Source organism: Eulemur rufifrons, chromosome 7 (genome assembly GCF_041146395.1).
Source record: "Eulemur rufifrons isolate Redbay chromosome 7, OSU_ERuf_1, whole genome shotgun sequence".
Lineage (NCBI taxonomy): Eukaryota > Metazoa > Chordata > Mammalia > Primates > Lemuridae > Eulemur > Eulemur rufifrons.
In genome coordinates this window covers 284,378,385-284,401,932 of record NC_090989.1, presented here as the reverse complement: position 1 = coordinate 284,401,932, position 23,548 = coordinate 284,378,385, and the positions used below count along the sequence as shown (strand labels likewise).

The 23,548-nt window shown below is 62.9% G+C and overlaps 1 protein-coding gene across 3 annotated transcripts in view; it reads right to left on the bottom strand.

Moving 5' to 3' along the window:
- Positions 1–6,232: 6,232 nt before the first annotated feature.
- VAV2 (vav guanine nucleotide exchange factor 2) overlaps positions 6,233–23,548 on the bottom strand; it is a 150,471-nt gene continuing 133,155 nt past the window's right edge. For 2 of the 3 annotated variants that reach the window (XM_069477064.1, XM_069477063.1), the window contains 13 exons: positions 22,336–22,437; positions 21,945–22,033; positions 21,227–21,243; positions 20,514–20,535; positions 19,379–19,506; positions 18,259–18,333; positions 17,055–17,107; positions 15,737–15,853; positions 12,419–12,506; positions 11,308–11,431; positions 10,469–10,555; positions 9,670–9,824; positions 6,233–7,435 (listed from right to left, as the gene is read on the bottom strand). In XM_069477064.1, coding sequence (XP_069333165.1) covers positions 7,388–7,435; positions 9,670–9,824; positions 10,469–10,555; positions 11,308–11,431; positions 12,419–12,506; positions 15,737–15,853; positions 17,055–17,107; positions 18,259–18,333; positions 19,379–19,506; positions 20,514–20,535; positions 21,227–21,243; positions 21,945–22,033; positions 22,336–22,437 — 1,105 coding nt within the window. In that variant the 3' untranslated portion in view covers positions 6,233–7,387. The remainder of the gene's footprint in view (positions 7,436–9,669; positions 9,825–10,468; positions 10,556–11,307; positions 11,432–12,418; positions 12,507–15,736; positions 15,854–17,054; positions 17,108–18,258; positions 18,334–19,378; positions 19,507–20,513; positions 20,536–21,226; positions 21,244–21,944; positions 22,034–22,335; positions 22,438–23,548) is intronic. The other variant, XM_069477065.1, reaches the window with a different exon arrangement.

The following is a 23,548-nucleotide window of genomic DNA, read 5'->3' as shown; positions in this document are numbered from 1 at the left end:
CTACTGGGGAAAAGTCGTGGTCACCGAGGAAGGCTCTCCAAGGCCAGGACCTGCCCCCCCTCCCCGCTCGGCTGAGCAGCGCTGCCCGGGGCACAGTACACCTGCTCTGCTTCTGGGCCAGGCCTCCTCCCCCCGCACCGCTGCCAGCGCAAACACTGCCAGCCGGGAGCTGCCGCGCCCCTCACGGGTCTCTCCGGCCTGGGGCTGGGGCTGGGGCTGGCAGTGGCCCCAGTGCTCCTCCCGCCTCCGCCTGCCCAGAAGCAGCTGCTTCAACATCTCCCTGCTCTCCTGCCCACCCCCAACTCCCCACCAGCCCGGGGCAGGTGCCCAGGGTGAGGGCGCGGGACAGCCCTGAGCTTGGGGTCAGGCAGACGGTGGGGGCTGTCACAGGCCTGAGGCCGTCGGCAGCACAGACGTGCCTCCTCGCAGGCTGCAGGAGGAAGGGTCAGAGGAAAGCCTGCCCGGTGCGGGAGAGCGGAGCGGTGCCAAGGCCCGGGCTGCCCACCCACCAGATGGCTCCGCAGCCAGAGGCAGCTCCCGCCGGCTCCCGCCAGCTCCAGGCCAGTCCCAGCCCCGCCCAGCCGGGGGAGGCCCCAGCCTCGCCCCTCCTGGGGCTGTACCTCCTGCCAGCCACAGCCCCCTTAGCCCCCAGAGCCACAGTGGCAGTGTCTGTGGTGCCCTCGGCTTCTTCCTTCCCAAGCAGGGCCAGGCCGGAACCGGGCAGCCCCCGCCCCCAGCCTCACTGCCAGCCCCATGTCACCGCCCCGAAGTGGGCGGGGAGGCACCGCCCACCACCACCGAGGCCTCAGGGCAGCCAGGCCGCAGCCAAGTGGACAGCCCGAGGGCCGGCCGCAGGGCAGGGCTGTGAACCCCGTGCCCCAGCAGCCCTGGTGACCTGCCGGGTGACCTCCCCATCTGACCCTCACTCCCTCGTCTCTAACCAACAGGGGTCGCAGGGTTGCCGCGGTGAACCTGCGCACCCCTGCCTGCCCCAGCTTGCCGAGCTCCCCTCGCCCCAACGAGCCCAGCGCAGGCCCGGTGGGCTGAAGTGCAGCCTGTGCCTCGGCCCTCCGCCATCGCACGGGGCTGCCTTGGCGACGTCGCCTCGCACGACTGAGCTCCGGCCTCAGTTTGCTCACCCCAGGGCGGGGGCTCCTGCCTCCATTTGGTGGTGAGGGGACAGCAGAGCCCACAGACGGAGCCAGCTTGCTCCGGGCCACCAGGGCAGGTGGACCAGAAGCTTGGGTCTGACTCTGGGTCCAGGGCAGGTGTCCACCCCAGACAGGAGCAGACTCTCGGGACGAGTAGACACAGCCTGCTGGGGCCCCGAGAGTGAGAGTCGGCGCCGATACGGAACAGGACCGCCTGTCCCCGGCGGGTCCAGTCTCCAATGCGGCGTGCCACTGTCAGTGCCCGAAGTGACCATGGCAGTGACGTTGCTGTAACTCATGCTGCTCAAACGGTGTGCTCTGCTGTGCACTGCTGCCATCTGCCTTGCTGCCAGCTCGCCTGTCTTCTACATTTACTGAGCACCTAATGTATACAAAGCACTGCTGGGAAACCCAGAGACACCCAAGGCCCAGTCCCTGCCCTGGCGGAGCTCGGGGTCCAGGAAGCAGACAGATCCGGGGAGAGGAGACACCACATGGCTGGCTGTGACCTCACTCTGAGCGGGTTGTCCTCCCTTCCGGCGGGCAGCCCAGGAGGGCCTCTCAGAGGAGGGGGGCCTGACCATGTGCTGTCCCTGCCCCGAAGGCAGAGAGACCACTGCCTGGTCCCCTGGCCCGCCAGTCTGAGGCTTCCCTGGGGTGTGTGGGGGTCCTGGGCAGGGGAGACTGGCCTGGTCCGTCCACCCAGCAGCCCGGGTAGGGCCGTGCTCCTCAGCAGGGTGAGGAACGGGTTAGACAGGGCAGGGGAGGAGCGTGGCCCGAGTCCCCTAGGAGCCGCATGGGCAGGAGACCCCACAGTCGCCACAGTCAGGGCAGTGGCTGGGCAGCCCACACTCTCCTGGCCCTGAGCTCAAAGACAAGCAGCAGCTATTGCAAAACTCACAAGCCAACAAGCAGTGCAATCGCCCTGGACTTTGGACGAGGGGCGGTGGCTGGGGGGTCAACCCTGGCTGCGTCAGCATCGTAGGATCCGTCACCCACCAGGGCCACTTAGCACTTCACACGGGTACGGGACGAGGGAAAGGCTGTCACTCCCAGGGGCTGGGGATGGCCAGGCTCTGACCAGGGAGCCCGAGACACGGTCCTACTGCCAACCCGGACGACCTCGGGCTGGTCTCATCACCTCTCCCTTCACAGAGACTCAGTTTCCCCATCTGGGAAGCAGAGGCTGGTACCCCTGCAGTGGCAGTTTCACGGGAGTTTTGTGACTTTCCCTGAGTGTTACAGCTTTCGGCTTCTAGTGTACTTTGAAGAAAACCGGTACAAGTCAGAATCACGGGTGATTTTACTTTAGGGGTGAAGGCTCCTCCGGGCCCACAGACCGGAGCGGGGGGCTGCGGTGGGCTCGGCCCTCTGCCTCATGGCCTGGACACACGTGGGCCAGCCTGAGACTCTTCCTCTGGCTGAGGCTGGCCCTCTCCGCAGGCCCCGGCAGCCCTTGGCCCCACCCGCTGCCCAGGCTCCCAGGGCAGAGGGTCTGCAAGACACCCTCTGTGGGGCCGGAGTCCGGGTGGGACGGGAGAGGTCCTGAGGGAGGAGGCTCGTCCACCGAGCTCCATGTGTGCCCCGCGAAGGAAGCACCAGACAACACCCCGACCAGTGACCCATGGATGTCCTGCTGACGGAGCGGAAGGTGGCCCTGCGGGGGCAGGCGGTGGGCTGGGCACTTCACGTGTGTCATCTCAGGCGAGACAGGAACAGCTGCTGCCCACGGTGTGGACGACACAACCGAGGTAGAACACAGCCAACGGGCGTCAGCCCCAGGCAATGCACGGGCCAGGGGAATTTCCAGAACAATTTTCAAGACTGGGTTTATACTACCAAGAATTTATTTTCCCTATGAGAATCTTAAAAGAAAATCACCATATCCCTGTGATTTCATGAAGACGGAATGTTTTGTGTCACCCATTGTGTCACCCACCAAAGCAGAAGGTTCGCGTGGTCCCCCCTCTGCCTGACACCCACACAGGAGCAGGTGGACATGGCTCGGGGCCTGTGGCCACCTGGACACTGGGATCCCCAGGAATGAGCAGCTAAGTGACCCCCCAGCACAGTGGGAGGGCGGCTGCGGGGCCCAGCGCGCCGGTGATCATGTCCCGGGGAACCCGCTTCCCTCCGTGACCGGTTTCCAGCATCATCCGAGAGACCAGCGTGGCGCTGAGAGGCCGGCCCCGCGCTGAGCCTGTGCGGGGCAGGTGCCCGGCGTGCCTCGTGAGCCATGGAGGGGCACCGTGTCCACAGCTGCGGGCACTGCCACAGTCCCACGGGGAGACAGGACATGAAGCTTCGGCGGGGCATCCTGCCCCTGGTAGGTGGCTCTGGGCTGTCCTCAGGCCCGGGCACAGGTCCCCAGGCCACAGGGGCGTGCTTGGAGGGAAGGATCAAGCCGCAACTGAGACCCCACAGCACCGCCCAGACCCCTGGGCCGGCAGCCAAACCCTCCAGGGCTCCCATGCAGGCCGTGGGCAGGGACCCCAGGCGTGACCGAGCTGTGCTTCTCATCTTACTGTGTCACCTCCCAGGTTCCCAAGCTTCTCCGCCCACGGGGGGCCCACCGCCTTGTTGGACACACCGGGCAGGGCCCATCTTGTCCACTAAGGCTGCCACCCTGCCCTTTCGTGCCCCTCCCCGCTGGCATCCGGGAGCTCTGCTTGTCCCACGAGGCCTGGGACACCCGCCTGCAGGATCTCCTGTGCGAACTGTGGTCTCACAGGGAACGCAGGGTGGGAGACCTGGGGGCTGGCGGGAGAGACAAGCAGCCCAGTGCCAAGGAACAGAGCCACAGCCCAAACGAGAACAGGGGCTCTGGGCTCTGGGCCAGGCTGAGCTGGGCAGAGGTCATGCGTGACCTTGGAAACGTCACATAACATGGCGAAGCGTTTCTGGCCTTCCTCCCAGGAGTGGTTCTAAAGCTCAGACACAGCGGCCTCCAAGGCTGTGCCAGCCCCTGCCCGTGGGAGTCCACGGTTGCCAGAAAGAAGGGCCTGGCGCCCTGGTCCCCCTGTGACCCCCGTGGGCAGCAGTTCTCAGTGAACAGGGGTGTGTGGCTCTGACCCTCTCCAGTGTCACAGCTGAAGGCACCGCTCAGGAGTCAGGAGCCCAGGGTGCTGGCCTCTCCTCCCTGCTGGGCCTGCGCCCTGCCCCGGGCGGCCCTCCAGCACCCCGGCTCCCGGTCTGAGCATGGACCCTGCTGACGCCTACCCCAAGCTCCCCCAAGCCCCCGGCTTCCTGCTCCTCGGCCTGGGGTCTTCTCCAGGGCTTGGCTGGCAGCTGGGAATGCCCGCCCAGGGCTGGCCAGCGAGTGTCTGGTCCCCCCCCATCTGTGGGCCCCGGAACTCAGAGCTGGAGGCTCCCAGGGAAGCTGCTGGAACAGGTGGGCCTCTTGGGCCTGAGAAATCCCCCCAGGCCCTCCATGGGGGTACAGCAGAGGGGGTGCCCTGGAGCAGGCGGGGCCCAGGTGACGGCGTCAGCCTGAGCCCGGGTCTGCGCTGACCAGGGTGGAGCAGTCTCGCCACCCCCTGGCTGCGCCACCTCGGAAGCACAGCCGGCCTCCCCATGTGTAGCGAACACTGACACTGGCCCGGCACCGCCATAACCTGCTTGATCTCCCGTGGGTCGGCCTGAGGCAGGGCTGCTGGTCACTCGCCCCAGTGGCCACGATCCCGTCTCCTCTCCAGGGCGGTGTGGGCCCAGCTCAGCCCTGCGTTCCCGTGGCCACTGCAGCCAGGAGTGGCCACAGGGGCCCCTGCTCCCTCCAGGACCTCGAGGCAGGTGCTCTGGCAGCCTTGGACCTCGGGTGACTGCCAGGGAAGCCCACGCTGAGGAGGGGGGCCGGGAGGCAGGAGCTGGGGTCCTGACGGCAGGGCCCAGGCGGGTAAGACAGACCACCGGAGAGGAGGGAGGAGAAATACACCTCAGCTTTGTTTTCCTCTGTCATGCACCGTGGCCCCCGCCCTGGCGGAGAGATTCCCCTTCTCATCTCCAACACACACGTGGAGGAACAGAAGCTCTGGAGGGGACAGATGTCCAGGGGTGGGGCTGGGATCTGGACCCCCATTGCTGCCCATGAGGTGGCCTGGCGGGCTCTGCAGGACGCTGCGTGGGAAGCCCGGGGTGCTGTTCCCACAGGGGGGGTGCCGGGCTGGCGGCCATGGCACCATCACCTCCTTCAGACCCATGGCCTCTGCCAAGGCCGGGCCACCCTGAGGCGCAGCGCCCGGCCAGGGCAGACGCTGCTGGGCTTAGGCGAGGAATCCAGCCACTCCCTGCTTCCCCCGGCACGAAAGGCTGACCACCGCTGCAGAAAAGAACTAGGTTTATTTGCAGTAAAAACTGTGGTCTGAGAAAACCCATTGGCAAGTGTACAGTCCGTATTCCACTGGGGTCACCACCAGCCGCGGGGGCCTGGGGCCCCTGACCCGCATGCATCCGGCTCCTCTGTTCACAGCTGATGTCGGCCCCGGGTGCTAAGCCCCCCGCCCCCCGGGGACATACGTCTCTTGCTGACACCGCGTCCCAGCCTGCCCCAGCCCTCCAACCACCCTGCTCAGTGCAGCGCAAAACAAAACCCAACTAAACACAAATTTCAAAACAAACACAGAACAAAAAATTCACAAAATCCAGGATTCTAAATTATTTTTTCTCAGTGTCTTTCGTTATCATGACGACTTGTTTCCTGACAAACTAAAATATACATCATTTTCTTGCCATTATAAAATCTCTTCCTTATTATTCACAGATATATCATGGGAGATTTGGATGAAATAATTACAAACTTTTTTCCCCTTAAAAAACAAACAAGCCAAACAAAACACAACAAAACAAAAATCCCCAAGCCAACACACAAGCACTTTCTGCAACAGTAAACACAAAGGGGGCTGGCTGGTCCTCCTGCCGTCCCGGGCTCACGGCGGGGCTGAGGGTCCCTCCAAAGTGCTCCGTGCTCGCGACACACAGGCCTGGGCGTGCGCTCCCCGCCAAGGCTCCTCCACGTCTCCAGCCTTTGCAGGGCGTCTCCCCCTGCAGGCCGCCCCCGCCCCCCTGACCCTGCCACCTGGTGCCCAGGCCCCGCCCTCTGCAGGGACCAGTCTCCCCAGCACCTGGCCCGGGCTCGGTCCCCTCCTCCCATAGGCTGTGCAGGTGGCTGAAGCCCAGGTCTCAGCAGAAGCTTTGGCTCGGAGCTGGGGGGGAGATGGTGCCCCCAGGTCTCGTGTAACATCAGGGTAGAGAAAACAGGGTCTGGCTAAACCAGCCAGAGGTCAAAGGCCAGGAGTCGTCAGGAAGGGGGAGCACCCCCAAGAGCACTTATTCTGGGTTGGCCACAGGCCCGGTGTGGGCTGCAGAAGCCCCCGGAAGCAGGTCCTGCCACGCTAGAACCGAGATCTCGTGCAAAGCCTGGGCAGGCCCTCCGGGACCACTGGCAGGGAGAGGTGGCCCAGACCGGGCCACCTCCTGGACAGGCCGGTGAGCGGCAGGGGCCTCGCAAGGGAAAGCTCTGTTTCCTTCCCTGCCCACTTCAGGGTCTGCAAAGACGTATCTTCCTGGCCGCAGGGTGGGGCAAGCAGGGCAAAGAACAGTACCATCGACTGGGCAGCAGGCGCAGCGACAGCCCCCTTCCTGAGGCCCCTCCCGAGAGAGGGGGTGCCGTGGGGTCTCAGCATGCCCCTGGCGTGGAGGGAAGTGAGGGGATCTGGGCAGCCCCGGGGAGCCAGGACCGCAGGGCCCCCGTGCGAGGTTCTCTCCTCCCACGCCCAGGCATGGCCGGGCTCCCTTTGCCTCTCCAGGCCCGAGGCCTCCCCCGGAGCAGCAGGAGCAGCAGGCTGAGGGCGGAGGCTAAGCAGAGGGGCTGGGGCAGGTCCCCTTTGCTGTCCCCAGGCCTCCCTGGACAGATCTGCTGTCTGAACTGAGGCTCCTGAAGGCCAGCTCGGCCCGAGGGGCAAGCAGAGAGCTCTGTCACCCAGGGCCACACAGCACTGCCTGCGCTCGGCCTCCTCGCGCTCTGGGGGGCTGGCCTAGGTTTCCTCTATGTACAAGTAGCACACCCAGCGGCAGACTGACGGTGAAACGGTTCGTACTCGGGGTTTTGAACACCCTCCCCCTCCCTGTGGGCCGTGGAAGGTTGGAGAGCATTTCCCTCTGAGTCACGGAGGAGCTGGAGACAGACTTCGGAGCTGGAGCGACTCTCCCGAGGAAACCCGCGAGGCTGCTGCGCTCTGTGGTCACTGGACACCCTCCTCTTCTACATACGTCGACGGAAACCAACCGATCTGGAAAAGATGGCAGGATCATGTGTGTGCGCGTGCGTATGTCGGGGTGCGGCGAGTGGAGGCTCGTGGACACGAGGGACCCTTCCGGAGCCCAGAGCTCTCAGCCAGGCCTGCCACGCAGAGCCTCGGGGAGCCACGGCCGCGGCACACGAGCGACCCACGAACACACCAGCCTTGGCTGGTGGAAGGGGATCTGCCCGCCCTCCCGCTGCCACTCAGAACAAACGTGAGTCCTCTCAAGGAAAACGACATCGTCCAGAAGGTCTGTACGTGACCTTGGCACTCAGTCAGGACCAAATGACAAAACCAAGAGAAAAGCAGGCACAGAAACCACGCTGCAGGGGTGGAAGCCGTCACGGCATGTAAATACTCCAGTTTGTATGGTCGAGAAAACTCATGGAAAGGTACAGTTTTCCCAGAGAACTGAAATCAGAAATTAAATAGAAATCCTAGAGCTGAAAAATACAATGATTGAAACTAAGACTCCAACAGAGGATTTAACAGCAGAATTGACAGAGCTAAAGAGAAGAATAAACTGGAAGACGGGTTGACAGAGAGTACGAGATGGAAAACCAGAGAAATAAACAATGGCGTGAAGAACACAGGCCACGGTACACAGATCTGCCACCCACGTGGACAGAGCCCTGGGGGAGAAGAGCGAGAGGTGAGCAGGTGCACTACCTGCACGGACACTGCACCGGCTGTGGAATTTCTAAAACCAAGGGACACTGAGCCACGGATTCAAAAATCTCTGCAAATCCCAAGCAGCGAAAATCACACCTAGGAACACTGTAGCAAAACTAATGAAAAACAAAGGCTTGTTTTTTTTTTTTCCCACACAGCCCAGTGGGGCGTGGAGACATTTTCCTCGAAGAAGCGACACTGTGAATGTTGACTGAGGCCAGGTGCGGTGGCTCACGCCTGTAATCCCAGCACTCTGGGAGGCCAAGGTGGAGGATTGCTTGAGGCCAGGAGCTCGAGGCCAGCCTGAGCAACATAGTGAGACCCCACGTCTACAAAAAATAAGGGAATATATTTTTAAATAAAAGAATCTAGACTGACTTTTCTACCAAAACAATGGAAGCCCGAGGACAATGGAAAGATGTCATCAAAATGCTATTAATAACATGAAGCACCTGCCAACCTGGAGTTCTACACCCCATGAAAATATCCTTCAAAAATGGACTCAAAACAAGTCCTCACAAGGAAGGAACGAGGTCTCCTCGGGGAAATGGCTGGTTCCTGGGGACAACTGAGTCAGAAATGCCCCTTTCCAGCCACAACGGTGATGGTGGGAGAGACAATGACTGACACAGCGAGAGGGACGTGCGATGAGGAAGAGGATGCCTACCTAGTCTCGGTGTCACCCTGCAAATGACTAATTACAGCAACGTCACCACAGCAGGAGCTGGCAGACACCAGCTCACCCAGGTGGTCAAAGGTGTTAACATGTCACGGATAGTGGGACCCACTGCAGCACACACCTGACGGGACACCACGGCACGGAGAAAGGGACAACCTGCCATCGTGGGCTCCCACCGGGAACGGTGACCTCACCCTGACCACGAGGAAACCTCAGACCAACCTCAGCTGAGGGACACTCTACGAACCCCTCAAAAATGCCAGTCGTGCGAGACAGAGAAAGGCCACGGGGCAAGTAAATGCTACTCAGGATCCCAGACGGGGCCGGGGAAGGGCTGGAGGAGACGTTACTGGGACAAGTGGGGACAAGTGGGGACAAGTGGGGACACTGAGCGCGGACGGCAGATCAGATAATTGTCTTATATCGAAGGGGAACATCTTGACCGTAGGAAAGACTGAGGCTAAACGAACACGACTGCTGTGACTTGCTCTCGTGGCTCAGCGGAAGACGGGCACACATGGAGCACGAGTGACGGGGAAAGCGCGAGTGACGGGGAAAGCGCGGGTGACGGGGAAAGCACGGGTGACGGGGAAAGCGCGGGTGACGGGGAAAGCGCGAGTGACGGGGAAAGCGCGAGTGACGGGGAAAGCGCGAGCGCATCAACGCAAACGCTCAAGCGCACGGGGCAAAACACTCGCCACCAGTAAATCTGAGCGGATGGGAGCTCCTCACGCTTTGAACCGTGTCAAAATCAAAAGTTACAAACATTTTAAAACGAGAACGTGACAAAAGAAAGTGCAGTGAAGGTGACTTTAGATCCACCAGGAACTGGGAATCCGTGGCCTGCAGATGGACCCCGGCGGCCACTCACCCGTCCGCTCGTCTCGCCCTTCCACCAGCCCTGGTCCCCGCCCACGCGGCTGTAGATCCGGACCACGTCGCCTTCCCGCAGCGAGAGCTCCCGCATGTCCCGCGCTGCGAAGTTGTACCTGGCCACAGCCGTGCCGATGACCCGGGGCGTGAACACTGTCGGGGAGACGGGCAGCGTCACACGCTGCAGGAGGGGCCCAGGCAGGGCGGGGGCACGTGGCATATCGAAGTCCCCACAGTGAGTGTGCTCTTAGGGACGAGAGCGGGCGCCCACGCTTTGGCCACGACAGCTCCTGTGGTTCCCCGATTCCAGGGCCCAAACCAAACGGGAAACCTGGCTAAACCAACTCAGCCCGGGACCCAGGAGTCCTGATGGACAGGGGACAGTGACCATGACTGAGGGGACACACACAGCTGGGAGGGGTGGTGACTCTGGCGGCAGAGGGCCATTCGGTCAGGGCTGACCAAACCCCATCCTTCCTGCACCCGAGCCCCACACAGCTCCTCCCCGGGCCACGCGGCCACCAGAGGCCAAGCCCACAGGAGTGAGGGGGGAGACGGCTGGCAGGGCTGGGGAAGTGGCCCTCAGGGTGGGCTCGTCCACGGGGGTCAGTGGCAAGAGCAGGGCCGAGCCTGACATGTCCTCAGGTGCCGGCAGCAGCCTCCGCCCAGCCCCCAGCCCACTTCCCTGCAACCCCTCGGCGGGCTGCGGCAGCCGTGGCCACGTCAGGCAGGGCCGAGGGGCCTCCCAAGGCCGCCGCGGCGGGCCCGGCCCCCCACGCCCCGGGCAGCAGCGGTACCTGACCAGAAGGGAGCGGAGGGGCCCTGGGAAGCAAAGCTGAGGCCCTGAGGGCTGAGAAAAGAAAAGTTGTAGGAAGCACAGGAAGCTGCAAAGAGGCGAGAGAGGAGGTGAGACAGGCCGGGAGGGCATCCTCGCGCAGTCGCAGGCAGGCACAGGCGGGGACGTGGGGTGGGGGCGGCCGAGCAGCCAAGGCGGTGGGACAGACGGCCTCCAGCCCAACCCGGGCAGCACAGCCAGGCCACACTCGAGCTGCCCTAGGGCCACTCCCTGCCCTGCTCCTCAGCAGAAAACAGGACCCCCCCACCAGGCGGGCCGGTACCGCGGCTGGCAGCTGTGCTCCTAAGGCCGGTCCACCCTCTCCTGTCCCGCTCTGCCCGGGTGGGACCCCCAGCCCTGTAGGCTGCGGGACATGCAGCAACTCCGCGGACAGAGTCCTGGGCTGGAGGCCATGCCCTCTGCGCCTCCCCTAATTCCGGGGGGCCTTCCCTGTTCCGGGCCTGAGGGTCCCCTCTGCAATCAGGCGCGTCTCGCAGTGGAGGCCGGGGGCTGAGCACGGGGAGGACCTGTGGACGGGGATGCCTGCCCCGCTCCCTCCCACCAGTGCCAACGACAAGCGTGGGGTCTCTGCGTGGGCCTGCCCTGGCCGATCTCTGGGCAACGGAGCCCAGTCACAGAGTAGCAGCTCAGAGCAGGTGCTGGGAGTCCCCGTCTGTCACATGCACAGGTGGGTGTCACTGGACATTGCCCGTGACGGGCTGGGCAGGGCCTGGACCCTGGAAAGAGGCCGGAGCGGCTTCCCCAGGGGAGTGCTGGCAGGCTGTCAGGCCCGGGTGTTACCTGGGGACCGGCTGGAGGCCCTGGAGGCGGAGCGCTCCCGAGACTTGTAGGGGTACTTGAGCGTGGTGTCCAGCTGCTTAAAACTCTCCTTGAGCGAGTGGCACTGGTAGTACTCCACCAATTCCTGCATGCGAACACAACACTGCCGCCGCCACCTCCAGGCAGTCCTCCCCCGGGACCTGGCTCCCTAGCCCACCTCTGAGGTTCACATGGGGGAGACTTGTCTCCTTGACGCCCCAGAACTCCCACCACCCCTATGCCCAGCCCACAGCCGGTGGCAGGATTGTGAAGACCTTCAACGGAGCAACGACTCTCCCAAATATTTCTAAAGAAAATAATAGCCAAAAAATGCCAAGGCTAACCAGCATAGATGCTGATAGCCATGGCCATTATGACAGAGAAAAACTGGAAACACCCTGTGTCTAGTGCTAGGGCCCGCTTCTAGAAATACCAGAGCGCGGCGTGGCCATCGGCCAGGGAAACAGGGTTCCTCAAAGGCCAATGCTTGCTACTGTGAGGAGCGGGCTAAACGTCAGGTGCAGTGTGGCCACTGCTCTGGCCTTCAGAAGGTGTGGGCTGCGCCTGAGGGGTGTGTGGGCTGCACCTGAGCCAGTGGTGGAGAGGTCATACCCACTGTCACCTCAAGTGTGAAGGCTGGTTTTTGCTTTCGGGTGGCAGTGTGGGGGTGGGACTACAGACACTTTCTGTGTGGCCTTGTGCTTTTCTGTGGCCAGAGTGGGGACGCTGAGCACTGGACACTCATCAGATGCTCTCAGTACAACTTGTGTCGTTAATAGTAGGTATAATTTTAAAATGACTTTAAGAAGTACCATGCCTTTAGCTGCCCTGGCTGGGCCGGGCAGTGCGGAGGTTGCGGATGGGTTCGGGAAGGGGCTGTCTGAAGCCACATGAGTGTGACCTTGGCGACACCCCTTGGGTCCTCCGCACTGCCCGCCAGGGTCCACACTGGGCACAGGCTTGAGGGGTCAGAAGTCCCGACTCAGGGCTCTGACCGGCCGTCCCGTCCCTGGAGCCTGACAGACCACCTGCCCTGGAAGAACCGTCCCTCCTCAGGAAAAGCCGCTGGGAGAGCAGGTGGGGAGTCACGCACCAAGAGGCTGTCGAATTTCTTGGCTTCTGTGATGTGGATCCAGTTGTCCTTCTCCACGACCTTGATGTGCTTCACCTCGTCATTGAACCTGTGCAGAGGCACGGCCCAGCGGTCACCTCGAGAGGGCCACGTGGCCCCAGCCCCCCGGTGTCCAGGCTTATTCCGTGTCTGCCCTCGCTCCTGCCTCACCCATGGCTGCTCCCTGTCGGTCCTCTCCTGTCCCACGCCATGGGGCCACCGGCTCCCTCCTCGCCCACTGGAGACAAACTCCTAGGTGGGCCGCAAGCCCCAAGACCCTGAGGCTCAGCCACCCACCCTCAACGCCGAGGCTTCTGCTCATTGTGTCTCTGCACCGGGAGCCACCTCCGCCTCCCTGGGGGCCATGGGCCCAGCCCCCACATCACCCCCCAATATGCTCCCGGCGTGTCACTCCAGCCGGCGGCCACTGCGCTGCCTCTCACACAGGACAAGCACATCGCCCGAGCCCCGGCGCCGGCCAACTCCTCTGCCCGGACACTTGCCTCCTGCCTCCTGAGGACCCCCACACCCTCAGGCCTGAATTGGAAGGTGACCTTACCGGAGAGCTTCGAGACCCCTCCCCCAAACAACACTCCTACCTGCCTCCCCCCCCCCCGCCCCCCGCCAGCTGACACCAAAGCCAAAGACATCACAAGAAAAGGTAACTACAGACCGACATCCCTGTGACTACCGATGCAGAAATCCTCAGCCAGCCACTGGCAAACCAAATCGCTCCCTCCCTCCCTCTCTTTCTGTACATGTACAGCCATACATGCATATATACATGCTTAACATGTCCCACGCTTAACAACAGGGACATGTCCTGGGAAAGGCACCGACGGGCCATTTTGTCACTGCGCGGTGCTGAGCACCAAGTACTGAGTGTGCTTAGACAAACTAGACGGTACAGCCTGCGCCACGTGGTCTAGCCTGTTGCTGCCAGGCCACAAACCTGCACAGCTTGTCCCTGCGCTGAATGCCGCAGGCAACGGTGACACAACAGTATCTGTGTGTCTGGACACATCTAAACACGCAAGAAAACATGGTATGAAAGACAAACAGTGGGGCGCCCGCGTGAGACACGCGCCACGAGTGGGTGGGTGAGCCGGGCAGTGGTGGGGAGGGAGCGGGAGGCCACGACGCTACCGTGGACTTTGTACACGCAGCACGCGTGGGCTAGGCTCAATTTACAAAAAATTTGTTTCTTCAATAATAAATCAGCTTACTGTAGCTATTTTACTTTCTAAACTTTTTATTTGTTGTAGCTATGCGACCCTTCTGTAATAACTGAGCTTGCGACAGACACACCGAACAGCTGTGCACGTTTTTTCTTTATATCCTTATTCTCCAACCTTTTTAATTTTTTTTTCACTGTTTAAACTTTTTTTTGTTATAAACGAAGACATGAACACACACTAGCCTAGGCCGCACGGGGTCAGGGCCGTCGGTGTCACCGTCTACGCCTCCATGTCTATCCCACTGGAAGGCCGTAAGGGGCAGTGACACACGTGAGCTGCACCTCCTGTGACAACACGACCTCCTGGAGGACCTGCCTGACGCCTTCACAGTTGCCTTTTTTTATAGTAAGTGAAAGGAGTATTTTAAAATAATAAAAAGCGTATTATAGTAAACACATAACCCAGTGACAGTCACTTATTGCCAAGTGTAGTTGGTCCCTGGGTGGGGACACGTTCCCAAGAACGTCTTTAGGTTGGACCTGCATGTCACATGGGCCCCTGACAAGCCGTGCACACATGTGGTGGCAGTGACAATAACAACAGCAACACGACAATGGCTCGTATGGTGACAGCGACACCGTGTGATGCCACAGCAATAGTGACATCTCTCTGCTACAGTAGTAAGTGACAGAGACAGTCCTGCTCTTCCAATTCCTAGGCCATCAAGGAACAGCCTAGGAACGTCCCTATTAAGGAATGTTAGGTTTATGTTGATCTAACCAAATCAATAACCTTCCCCGTCAGTGCCAATCCCGTGCTGCTTAGGAATAACTGGCGCGTCACGGAGGCACCGCCCTCCCGCGTCCCACCACCCTCACTGCGGCCTTCCTAACCGCCCGGCGGTCGGCCGTGCAGCCTGACGCTCTCTGCACCCTGCGGCTGGCACAGCTGTCTCAGGCCCAACATGTCAACTCCCGGGCAGGTGAGGGGCCTGGCCGCGTTTGCCTGTCGGGTTGGGGCTGGTGAAGACTCGGCCTCGTCCTCAGCTCAGGCGCCCAGATCCCTGCTGGCCCCCCCAGGCCGGGGTCCTTCCGCAGCCCTTTGTACCCTGGCCCTGGATGCTGGGGCGGGGTCTGCCCTCCCCCCAGGCATTTGGAATGCGTGTGCCAGCGACGTCTGCGTGTGCTCAGGCCAGACCGTGTGTCCCAAACTGCTGGGGACAGCCACAATTTTGGCCCCCCTGGGTACAGACGTAGAGGAAGCTGGTGCCCAGAGGAAGAGGAAAATGAAAGCTAAGATGATGAGAGACAGGCGGGGGCTGTGTGTTTAGAATGGGGGGCCCTGCTGAGCCCGGCCCAGCCTGCCGCGAGGGCCACCAGTGGCTCCTGCATCCTGCAGAAAACCCCTTCCGTGCTCGTGCTGGCTGCTCCCGCACAGCACCCAGGCTGTCTGCTGCGGCCACCTGGGGGCCGAGACCTGCCGGCAGGCCAAGGAGCCCCTTTCCTGGACGCAGACCACGCTGCTTGGGGCTCTCAACCCCGCCAAGGTCATGGCAGACCAGACCCCGCGACATGTTGGCCTAACACTTGTCCACGGGTGCCCTTTGCTGAGGGTGACAAATGACCAGTCCAGCTCTGTCCCTCAATAAGGCTGACTGCAGCCGTAGCAGACAGCTCCCAGAGAGGGGGGCGGGGGCATGTCCAGACGGGAGGCCGCGTGCCGAAGCCACGAGGCAGCAGCCGCCACAGGAGACGCTCCTCGGGCCCAGGTGCCACGGAAGCAGCGGGACGGCCCCGTCCTCCCCGGGGCCCACCTCGCACAGCAGCCCACCCACACCTGCGCCCGAGCACGTCTGGCGCCTGCGACCCAGGGGGCGGCTCTGGCCGTGTGAGGCGGACGTGGTTCGCTGGTGCCAGTCGGGCCGCGGCGCCGTCCAGCGGAGCGGAGACCCCGGCACCCGGCACTGGCTCCCAGCGCCACTTCCGTCTCACGGGCGTCCTGGCTCGGGCCGCAGATGACGGGGTCACCCAACCCAACAAGCTCAGGACACAGAGGGGACAGGGGCTCCACGGTCCAGAACCGCGTCGGGCGAGGGTCCCCCCAGCCCAGGGCCACCACCTACTTGATGCTGATGGCGAAGCGCTCGGCCTCGGCGGGCCGCTCGCGGATCAGGTAGGTGCCGCTGGCGTGGGCCTTGAGCAGGTTGTCCGTCTGCTGCCGCTCCATGCTGCCCGCGAACCTGCAGTGGCGGGAACGGGCCGTGACCCGAGCCTGCACCACCCCGCGCTCATCTCCACGGCATGAGGGGCGCGGGCGGGGGTCTGCCACCGAGCACGGCACCCAGGGGCCCACAGAGATCTCTCGGGCGGGATACGAGAGGGGCTGCTTTCTGCTCCACAGACCCAGGCCTGCGAGAGGAGCTCAGCGAAACACACGTCCGGGAGATCACGTGTCTTCTCTAAAATATGTATTTTCCACTATTTAAAAAGCAGCAATGAGGTGACTGCCACGTGGGCATTTCGGGTAATAGGTTGGAGACCATGGATACCTACATCAACCGAACCTCCAACAGGCTTTGAAGCAAAGCTCTGGGCTGGCTCTGCCGCAGCGAAGCCCACCAAGACGGCGCAAGCTCCCCCGAGACCTGCTGTGGCACGCGCCTACTTGCAGGGTGAACTGGGACTTCCGGAATACTGAGCACCAGGGCAGGGGCCACGTTTAAAAATGGAAGTTGTCTGCTACTCCTCCCAGGGAAGCCCCAGGTTGCGGGGTCACCCCCTACAGGACCACGCAGGTGGGAGAGGTGCCAGCCAGACCCGTGGGCATCTCAGAGAGACAGACGGGGTGGCCGAGGCCTGTGCAGCCCCTGAAGACATCACGCAGACAGCACGCTGGGCACAGGGGACCCAGGGTGGCTTCAGGGATGAACCCCAAACCACAAATCTCGAGGACAGTATTCCTGGGGTAGAGGCTGCCGTGCCCAGAAGCTGTGTGCCTCGTGTGGCTGCCACGCGCCAAGCCACATGGGGAGCTGGGGGGCCGTGTGTCTGCCAGGTCTAGTCCTTCTGCTAGCTGCCCTGTGACAGCGGGGACAGAGTGAATGCAGGCGGCCGCCATGCACCTGGGGCTAATCCCAGAGCCTCACCGTCCTCACCAGGCAACTGTATTAAGTCAGTAAGTGATTACAAATTTGCCCTTAAATATATTGCCTTTGTATCTTTTAAATAATGAAGCTCAGTTAAGATTGCTTTGAAAAGGTGTCTCATCCTCCAAATACTCAAACATGCTGAGCTACGTCAGAGATGGGTTAGCAGCTGCCTAGGACCAGGAGGGAGAGGGGGTTTAGGAGCCGCTGGGTTCTGTGCTCAGGAATGAGACTGGCCACACCCCATAAAAAGGGGCCCCCAGACGCCCACATCTGAGCCCCGTGATCCACTCACCAGGGGTACACAGTGTAGTCGATCTCCCGGGATGGTGGCCGGCTGACGGGCGGCTGCGGCAGAGCACACGGGTGTTAGCTCTCACGGGCCGACCACAAAGCCGGGCCCTAGCTGCACTGGCGGGGACCCTCTGTGCCCTCGGCCCCAGCGCCCTGGACCTCGGGGTCCCCAGGGGCAGCGGCTCGGCCTCCCTCACCCGAGAGACGCTCAGGTTTGACTGAGCGATGCTGAGCGGCCACCACCCAGCCGTGCACCGAGTCCCTGGGAGGCGGAGGGCGGAGACTGCCGGAAACGCCCAGAGTGGACGTGGGCACACCCATGGCTGCGCCCTCTGTCCCGTGGCCCCCGACAGAGCGCAGGGTGGGACGCCACATGCAGTCGGGCAGGTGCTGCCGCTCCTGGGAGCTGGTGCCTCCCTGGCCAGAGCCCCCACCCTGGCCTCCTAGGCCACAGCCCGGGTGGCGCCTCAGAGACCACCCATCCCCTCCACCCCATCCACGTGCAGGTGGGGACACTGAGGGACGTGCCCCAGGGAGAGCTGGTGGCACTAGCCCTCCCCTGCTGTCTGGTTCCTTTGGTCGTCCGAAGTGCCTGAGTGCGTAACCCCCCTCCTGCCCCCAGCAGAGCAGCGTGGGGTGCACGGGCCGGGCAGGCGCAGCAGGGAGCTGGGCTCGGGGTGGTGCTGGGCACCTGTCACCTGCACCTTCTCTGAAGCCAAATTGTCTGGGGTGTGTGGCAGGTGGGGGTGTGACGCAGTTTGCTCAAGGCTGACCGCTTGCCGCTCCTGTGACAGAGCCGGGACTTTCTCACACTCCTCCAGTGAAAGAAACGCCACACAGTGGCCTTTTGCCTAAACATCGTCAGGTCCAGCCTGGAATCCTGACGCTGGGGGAGGTCTGCCCCCGCTACGGCCGTGCCACAGTCTGGGGAGACTCAGAGCGTCCCCGAGTGTGGGGAAAGGCAGCCACTGCAGCTCGGCAGATGCCCACGTTTAAACCACAAAGGAACGGGACCCCCGGGAGGCTGAGCCCTTTGAACAGGGGGCGCATCCGGCCCTCGGCCCCCGCCCTAAGCTCCAGCTCCGAGAGGCAGCTCACAGCAGCCTAAACCCAGCACGGACGTCCTGAACGAGCCAGGCCACCCAAGTGAGGAGACAGTGCCCGGGCCAGCATCGTTCCGGAAGCTTCCATGGGAAAGGACTCACCCGTCCATCCACAGGGCAGGGCTTCACAGATGAGCTGGGGAAGTACCCAGACTTCCTGGTTTGCACCAGCCGGCCCTGGAAGAGGACGGGGACGTCAGGAAAGTGGCCGGGGCTGGACGTAGGAGTGGGGCCATCTGAGGTGCTTTCACCAACCCCGTTGCTGACACAGCGGTTACGGCCGACGCATCTCGGCCCTGCTGTCCCTTCAGCTGACCTGGTCACTGCTCTGGGCAGGGAGGTGGCGATGGGGTGGCCCCCTCTATAGATGAGAACACTGAGGCCTGGCCCATCAGCACAGTACCGGGTGGCGATGCTCTCACCTGGGGGGGGCAGGGCAGGCAGAGACTGCACGGCACAGCCCCCTCCCCCGCCGAATCTCCAATGGCGTGTGTGTGTGTGTGTGTGTGTGTGCTCACGTGCGTGCGTGTGGTGCAACACACTCATGACTGAACATGTACGGGTAACCACGGCAGCGAGTGACACTGGGCAACATTCAGCTCCAACGTCAGCCCCCGGGAGGGAGCCCGGCTGGTCAGGTGCCCCCGAGCCCCCAGGGCACCGTGCTGGCCAGCGGGCCCCGGGGCTGGGCAGAGGTGCCCATGGGTGGCGGGTGCGAGGGGGCAGGTCCACCATGGCAAAGGGCTCCGAGTTTGTGGGCCTCGTGAACAGAGCACTGAACTCCCGGCTCAGACCTGCAAACTGCACCAGGTCGATGTCATCTGCGCCCACATCTGTCTCCCTCCCCCAGACGCGGCCCCTGGGGGAGGCAGTGACAGTGCATGAGGCTGCCTGAACCGAGAGGGGGGAGGGTGGGCGTGACGCGGCCGGAGCAGAGCCTGGGGAGGGCCCATGGGACACAGCCGAGGCTGTGGACAAGGCGATGGGGAAGGGCCTTGGCGCCAGCAGGAGGTGCCTCTCCTGTGAAGGGACACTGCCCTGCCTGCCACGCAAGAGCAGGGTCCCCAAGGACGCCGGGCTAGGCGAGCCCCACCCATGCCTCGGTGCAGGGCGCAGGCAGCGAAGGCCTCACTGAGCCCCTCCTCCTCCTCACCCCCACCTGCCCCTGCCCGGGGACAGGGAGAGCAGCCCCCACCCTCCCGGGCCAGGGCGCAGGACCCACCTCCCACCACTGGGACTCGGGGTCTCCTCTCAGCAGCTCGATCACGTCCCCCGTCTGGAAGGTCAACACAGGCTTCCCAGGAGGAGCCGGGTTGCCATGGTAATTCTGCACGGCCACCATCTTGGGACCTGCAGGGACACGGCGGGGTGGGGGGAGCTCACTCAGTGACTTTGTCCAGCCGGCAGCCCACCCATCACCAACCTCGGTCTCCGTCTGGGAGAGCTCTTTAGTGAGAGACACCCCCCCCCCTGCCCCGCACAGCCAAGCCCGAATCATCCCTCCCTAAATCCCTCCCATAAGGTGCCTGTGTCTTTTTGACAAATGTCATAAGTAAGTTTATTCGATAAACAGATTCAGGGTGTCACTGTGGTCATAGCAGCTTATTTCCAGACGGCATATCATGTGCCATCTTCCAAACACCTGTCCAGCCTGGGACCCGCGGAGCAGGGGACGGGGGACCCCACGTGTCAGAGATGGGCTGATGGGGCCGGGCGGCCAGTGACTTGCCGAATACCACACGGCTGGTCAAAGACCACTCAGGCCTGCAGCGGGGGTCCTGGCCGAGCCCCCAGAGAATCTGCAGCCGTTCTCGGGTGGGCCCTGGCTCCGCCCCCACCCTGCCCGGAGGCTCTCAAAGAACCGAGTCACCCCAAGCCCGACTCCCGCCAGCAGTGGGTTTTGCTTCCTCTTGGCGAAGGCTGGGTTTCATCCACCCTGCCCAGGCTGCACTGAAGGTTTTCCAGACCACGGCGCTTTCCATTCTCAGAACTGAGCAGCCGCGTCCCCACCGAGCAGCCCAACGCAAGGGGAGGAAATGGCCCAATGACGGCGACACCTGCTCTGCTCAGGGGCTCTGGGCCACAGCCAGGTGCCTCTCCCTGGGGTGAAGGACCCTGACCGCCTGCAGGCGGGGCCCTGTCCCCACAGCCCTGCACAGCTGTCCCACACACTCTCAGGGAGGTGGCCACGGGCGCGGGAGAGGCAGGAGGGAGGGGCCTCGAGGCAGGACAGGCTCTGGGAGCCAGGAGCGGAGCATGGACGGCGGAGCAGAGCCGGCAGCACCAGGCCAAGCCCAGGCCCAGCTCCCAGGGGACCGCTGACGTGGACACAGCAGGGGGCCAAGTCCAGCACTCACCTGGTCCCGCTCCAGAGGCGTCCTGTGAGGACAAGGACAGAGCACGGTGATGAGGGATGGCTGCTCCCTGACCTCCGGCCCTCCCTGCCCTGGCACACGCCCAGCTAGAGGTCGAGGCAGGGAGCTGGGGGGGCTCTGCTTCCTGCACAACACCCCCCCCCCCGCCCAGTATCCTCAGGCGCACCCTCCACCTCTGCGCAGCTCCCCTCCCAGGAGGACGCACGGCCTCCCTCTTCTCCAGGAAGCCTGCCCTGACTACCCCCGAGCTTGGGGCTTGCAGCTCTGTCTGGGTCTCCCTCCTCCAGAGGCATCTCTGCGCCCCACGCGGGGCCTGGTAAGTGCCCCTTAAATGCTGGTTCATTTGGACCCTGCAGCTTGGGGAGACATAAAGTCCCTGTAAGTGAATTCAGTGACTTCATCCCCACGTCAGCCAAAGGGGCTCGGAGCCACACGGGGGCTTTGGGGCGGGGGGCTGGCACATGCCCAGAGCTGCACCCACAGCCGCAAGCAGGATTCAGGGGGCAGCTGGGACAGGAAGACACCACCAGGGCCCAGGATGTCCAGGAAGGAAAACAGGCCTCTCGAGACCCGAGTGGCACATCCAAACCAGCGCGTGGGTGGTGACAACTGAAGGACTGAGCTTTCTGGCTCCGGGGACACGGCTGTGGGGGGCAAGGGGTGGGGCAGAGGGAGGGACAGTTTGGGGGACTTACCAGGTCTGCTGGAGAACCTGGAAAGGAAGTGAGGCGGGCGTGAGCGGGGAGCCGTGACAGCGGGTCTCCTGGCAGCTGTCACTCAGGCCGATGGGAGTGGCGGTTACTTGGGCACGCGATTACAGACATGCAGACCTGGGCTCATGGCTGTGAGTCTCAACGACTTCTGACAGCACATTCTGAGCTCCAGATTTAGGGGCCCCCAGGAGAGCTCAGAGGGGGTGGCAGCCCCGAGATGGCAAACAGTTGCCCCTGCCCGGGCCAGCGGTTTGGGGGCAGCAGCTGCGTCCATCCCCAGGTGGCACACGGGGCTCACAGGGCAGATGTCCACAATCGATTAGTGATGCCTGCCGGGGCAGGTGCCGGGGAGGTGTGTTGCACGTCACCTATCCTGTCCTTGCCTTAGACACACAGGCGCCCACACGCCCACGGACTCGGGGCCCCTCTGCTGGTCAGACTGAAGGCAAACGCCCCACAGACTCTTTCCGCCCAGCCACCTGCCGAGCGGGCTGCCACCCCACCGCCAGACAAAGCAAGAGCTACAGCGGCCAGCACATGTGGCAGACGTGACCTAACGTCACCTAACACACAGGTGTAGGCTGTTCTGTGCCGACACACACATCCAGTGGACACGGGGACACAGAGGCTGCAGCTCAGTGGACACGGGGACGGAGAGGCAGGCTGCGCGGCAGGCCAGGGACACAGGGCAGGTACTCACTGATCTTGCAGGGAGGCATCACCTCCAGGCACTCCTTGTGTGCCCCGACGCCGCACCTGGTGCACAGGTAACCCTGGTAGAAGGTGCCCCTGCACAGGGAGGGTCAGGTGAGGCTGCATCCTGCTCTTCAGCCCAGGTCAGGGCCCCTGTCCCCACCCCTAGGCCCACCTGGCTGTCTGCCCTGCAGGGCTTTCCCCCACTGCACACGGCGTCCCTGGCAACTCAGGGACAATCGCCTCCTGGCTAGATCTGAAACCCCAAGGGCCCTGCTGGGCCTGACGCTTGAGGGACACCCCCCATCCCCTTGGGGCCTCCCATGGGGCCCAGAGTGGGGCCAGAGGGACGAGGACCTGGGACGGATGCGGCGCTGAGCTGCAGGGGAGTCCCTCACCTGAGGAACATTTTGCAGGCTTTGCAGTTGGTGGTCTTGTCAAACGTGTACATCTGGAAGCTGTGGTGGTTGGCGTTGGCCTTGTCTGGCTTGATGTTTGACCTGGCCGGGCAGGGAGAGCAGGAGCTGCGTTTGCCAGATTCCTGAGCCCCACGGACGCGGTCACCACCCCAGGAACCAGCCAGACTCGGAACCCGGCTGTGCAGTTGGGACCTGGACGCCGAGCCTGGCTCTGTCCCCGACACCCAGTAGACTCCGGGCCCGGACTCCCTGCAGGCAGGAGGGCCAGGGTGGAAGCCTTAACATTAAGCCGTGTGGGCACGAGAGAACCTTCTGGTGAGGGTAACGGCTTAACGCCTTGATAGGGCTGGGCGTGGGCAGGCGCAGGCGTTTGTCGGAACTCAGCGATTGTATACCTAAGGTTTGTGCACTTCATCGTACGTAAGCTCAAAAGTTCAAATGCTAAACAGATACTGGGCTCTAGTTTCTGACAGGCCTCCTGGGTACGGGCGGCAACTCCGACGTCTGCGGCTCTCTCTGACACGGACGCACTGTCAGACAGCCGAGGCCGAGAGCCCACACAGCGACACAGACCAGCAACAGCGCGAGATGCTGACGGGCCTGCGGTGAGGCGGTGGGTGTTCCCCACGACATCCTCTCAACTTCCACAATGGAATGTTGGGGAGCAAGAAACTGAGGGGCCCGGTGCTGCCCACGCAGCCTAGGAACAGACCAGCTGGCCGCCACCGACCGGGTGCCAGGCCCCACCCCAGCTGCGTCCAGAGGATCCCGTCTGACCCTCCCCACGACGCCGCAGCAGGGCCCTCCCCACACCCCCTTCTGCCAGGAGGAAGCGCCAGGCAGGGAGCGCACCCGCCAGAGGCCTCCGGCCCACCTGCCTGCAGCGCCCAGGCGCAGGCGACTGTGCCGGCTGCTCTGGCCTCCGGGCCTGATGTGCCCAGGGAGCCCACCGGCTCCTTTCTCTGTCTCATATGGGACTAGATTGCATCCTAGATTTCATGGAAAACCAGTTCTGTGGCTTTCAAAAACAGGTGATGAGGTCGAGCGCGGTGGCTCACGCCTATAATTCTAGCACTCTGGGAGGCCGAGGCGGGAGGATCGCTCAAGGTCAGGAGTTTGAGACCAGCCTGAGCAAGAGCAAGACCCCGTCTCTACTAAAAAATATAAAGAAATTAAGTGGAGAACTAAAAAT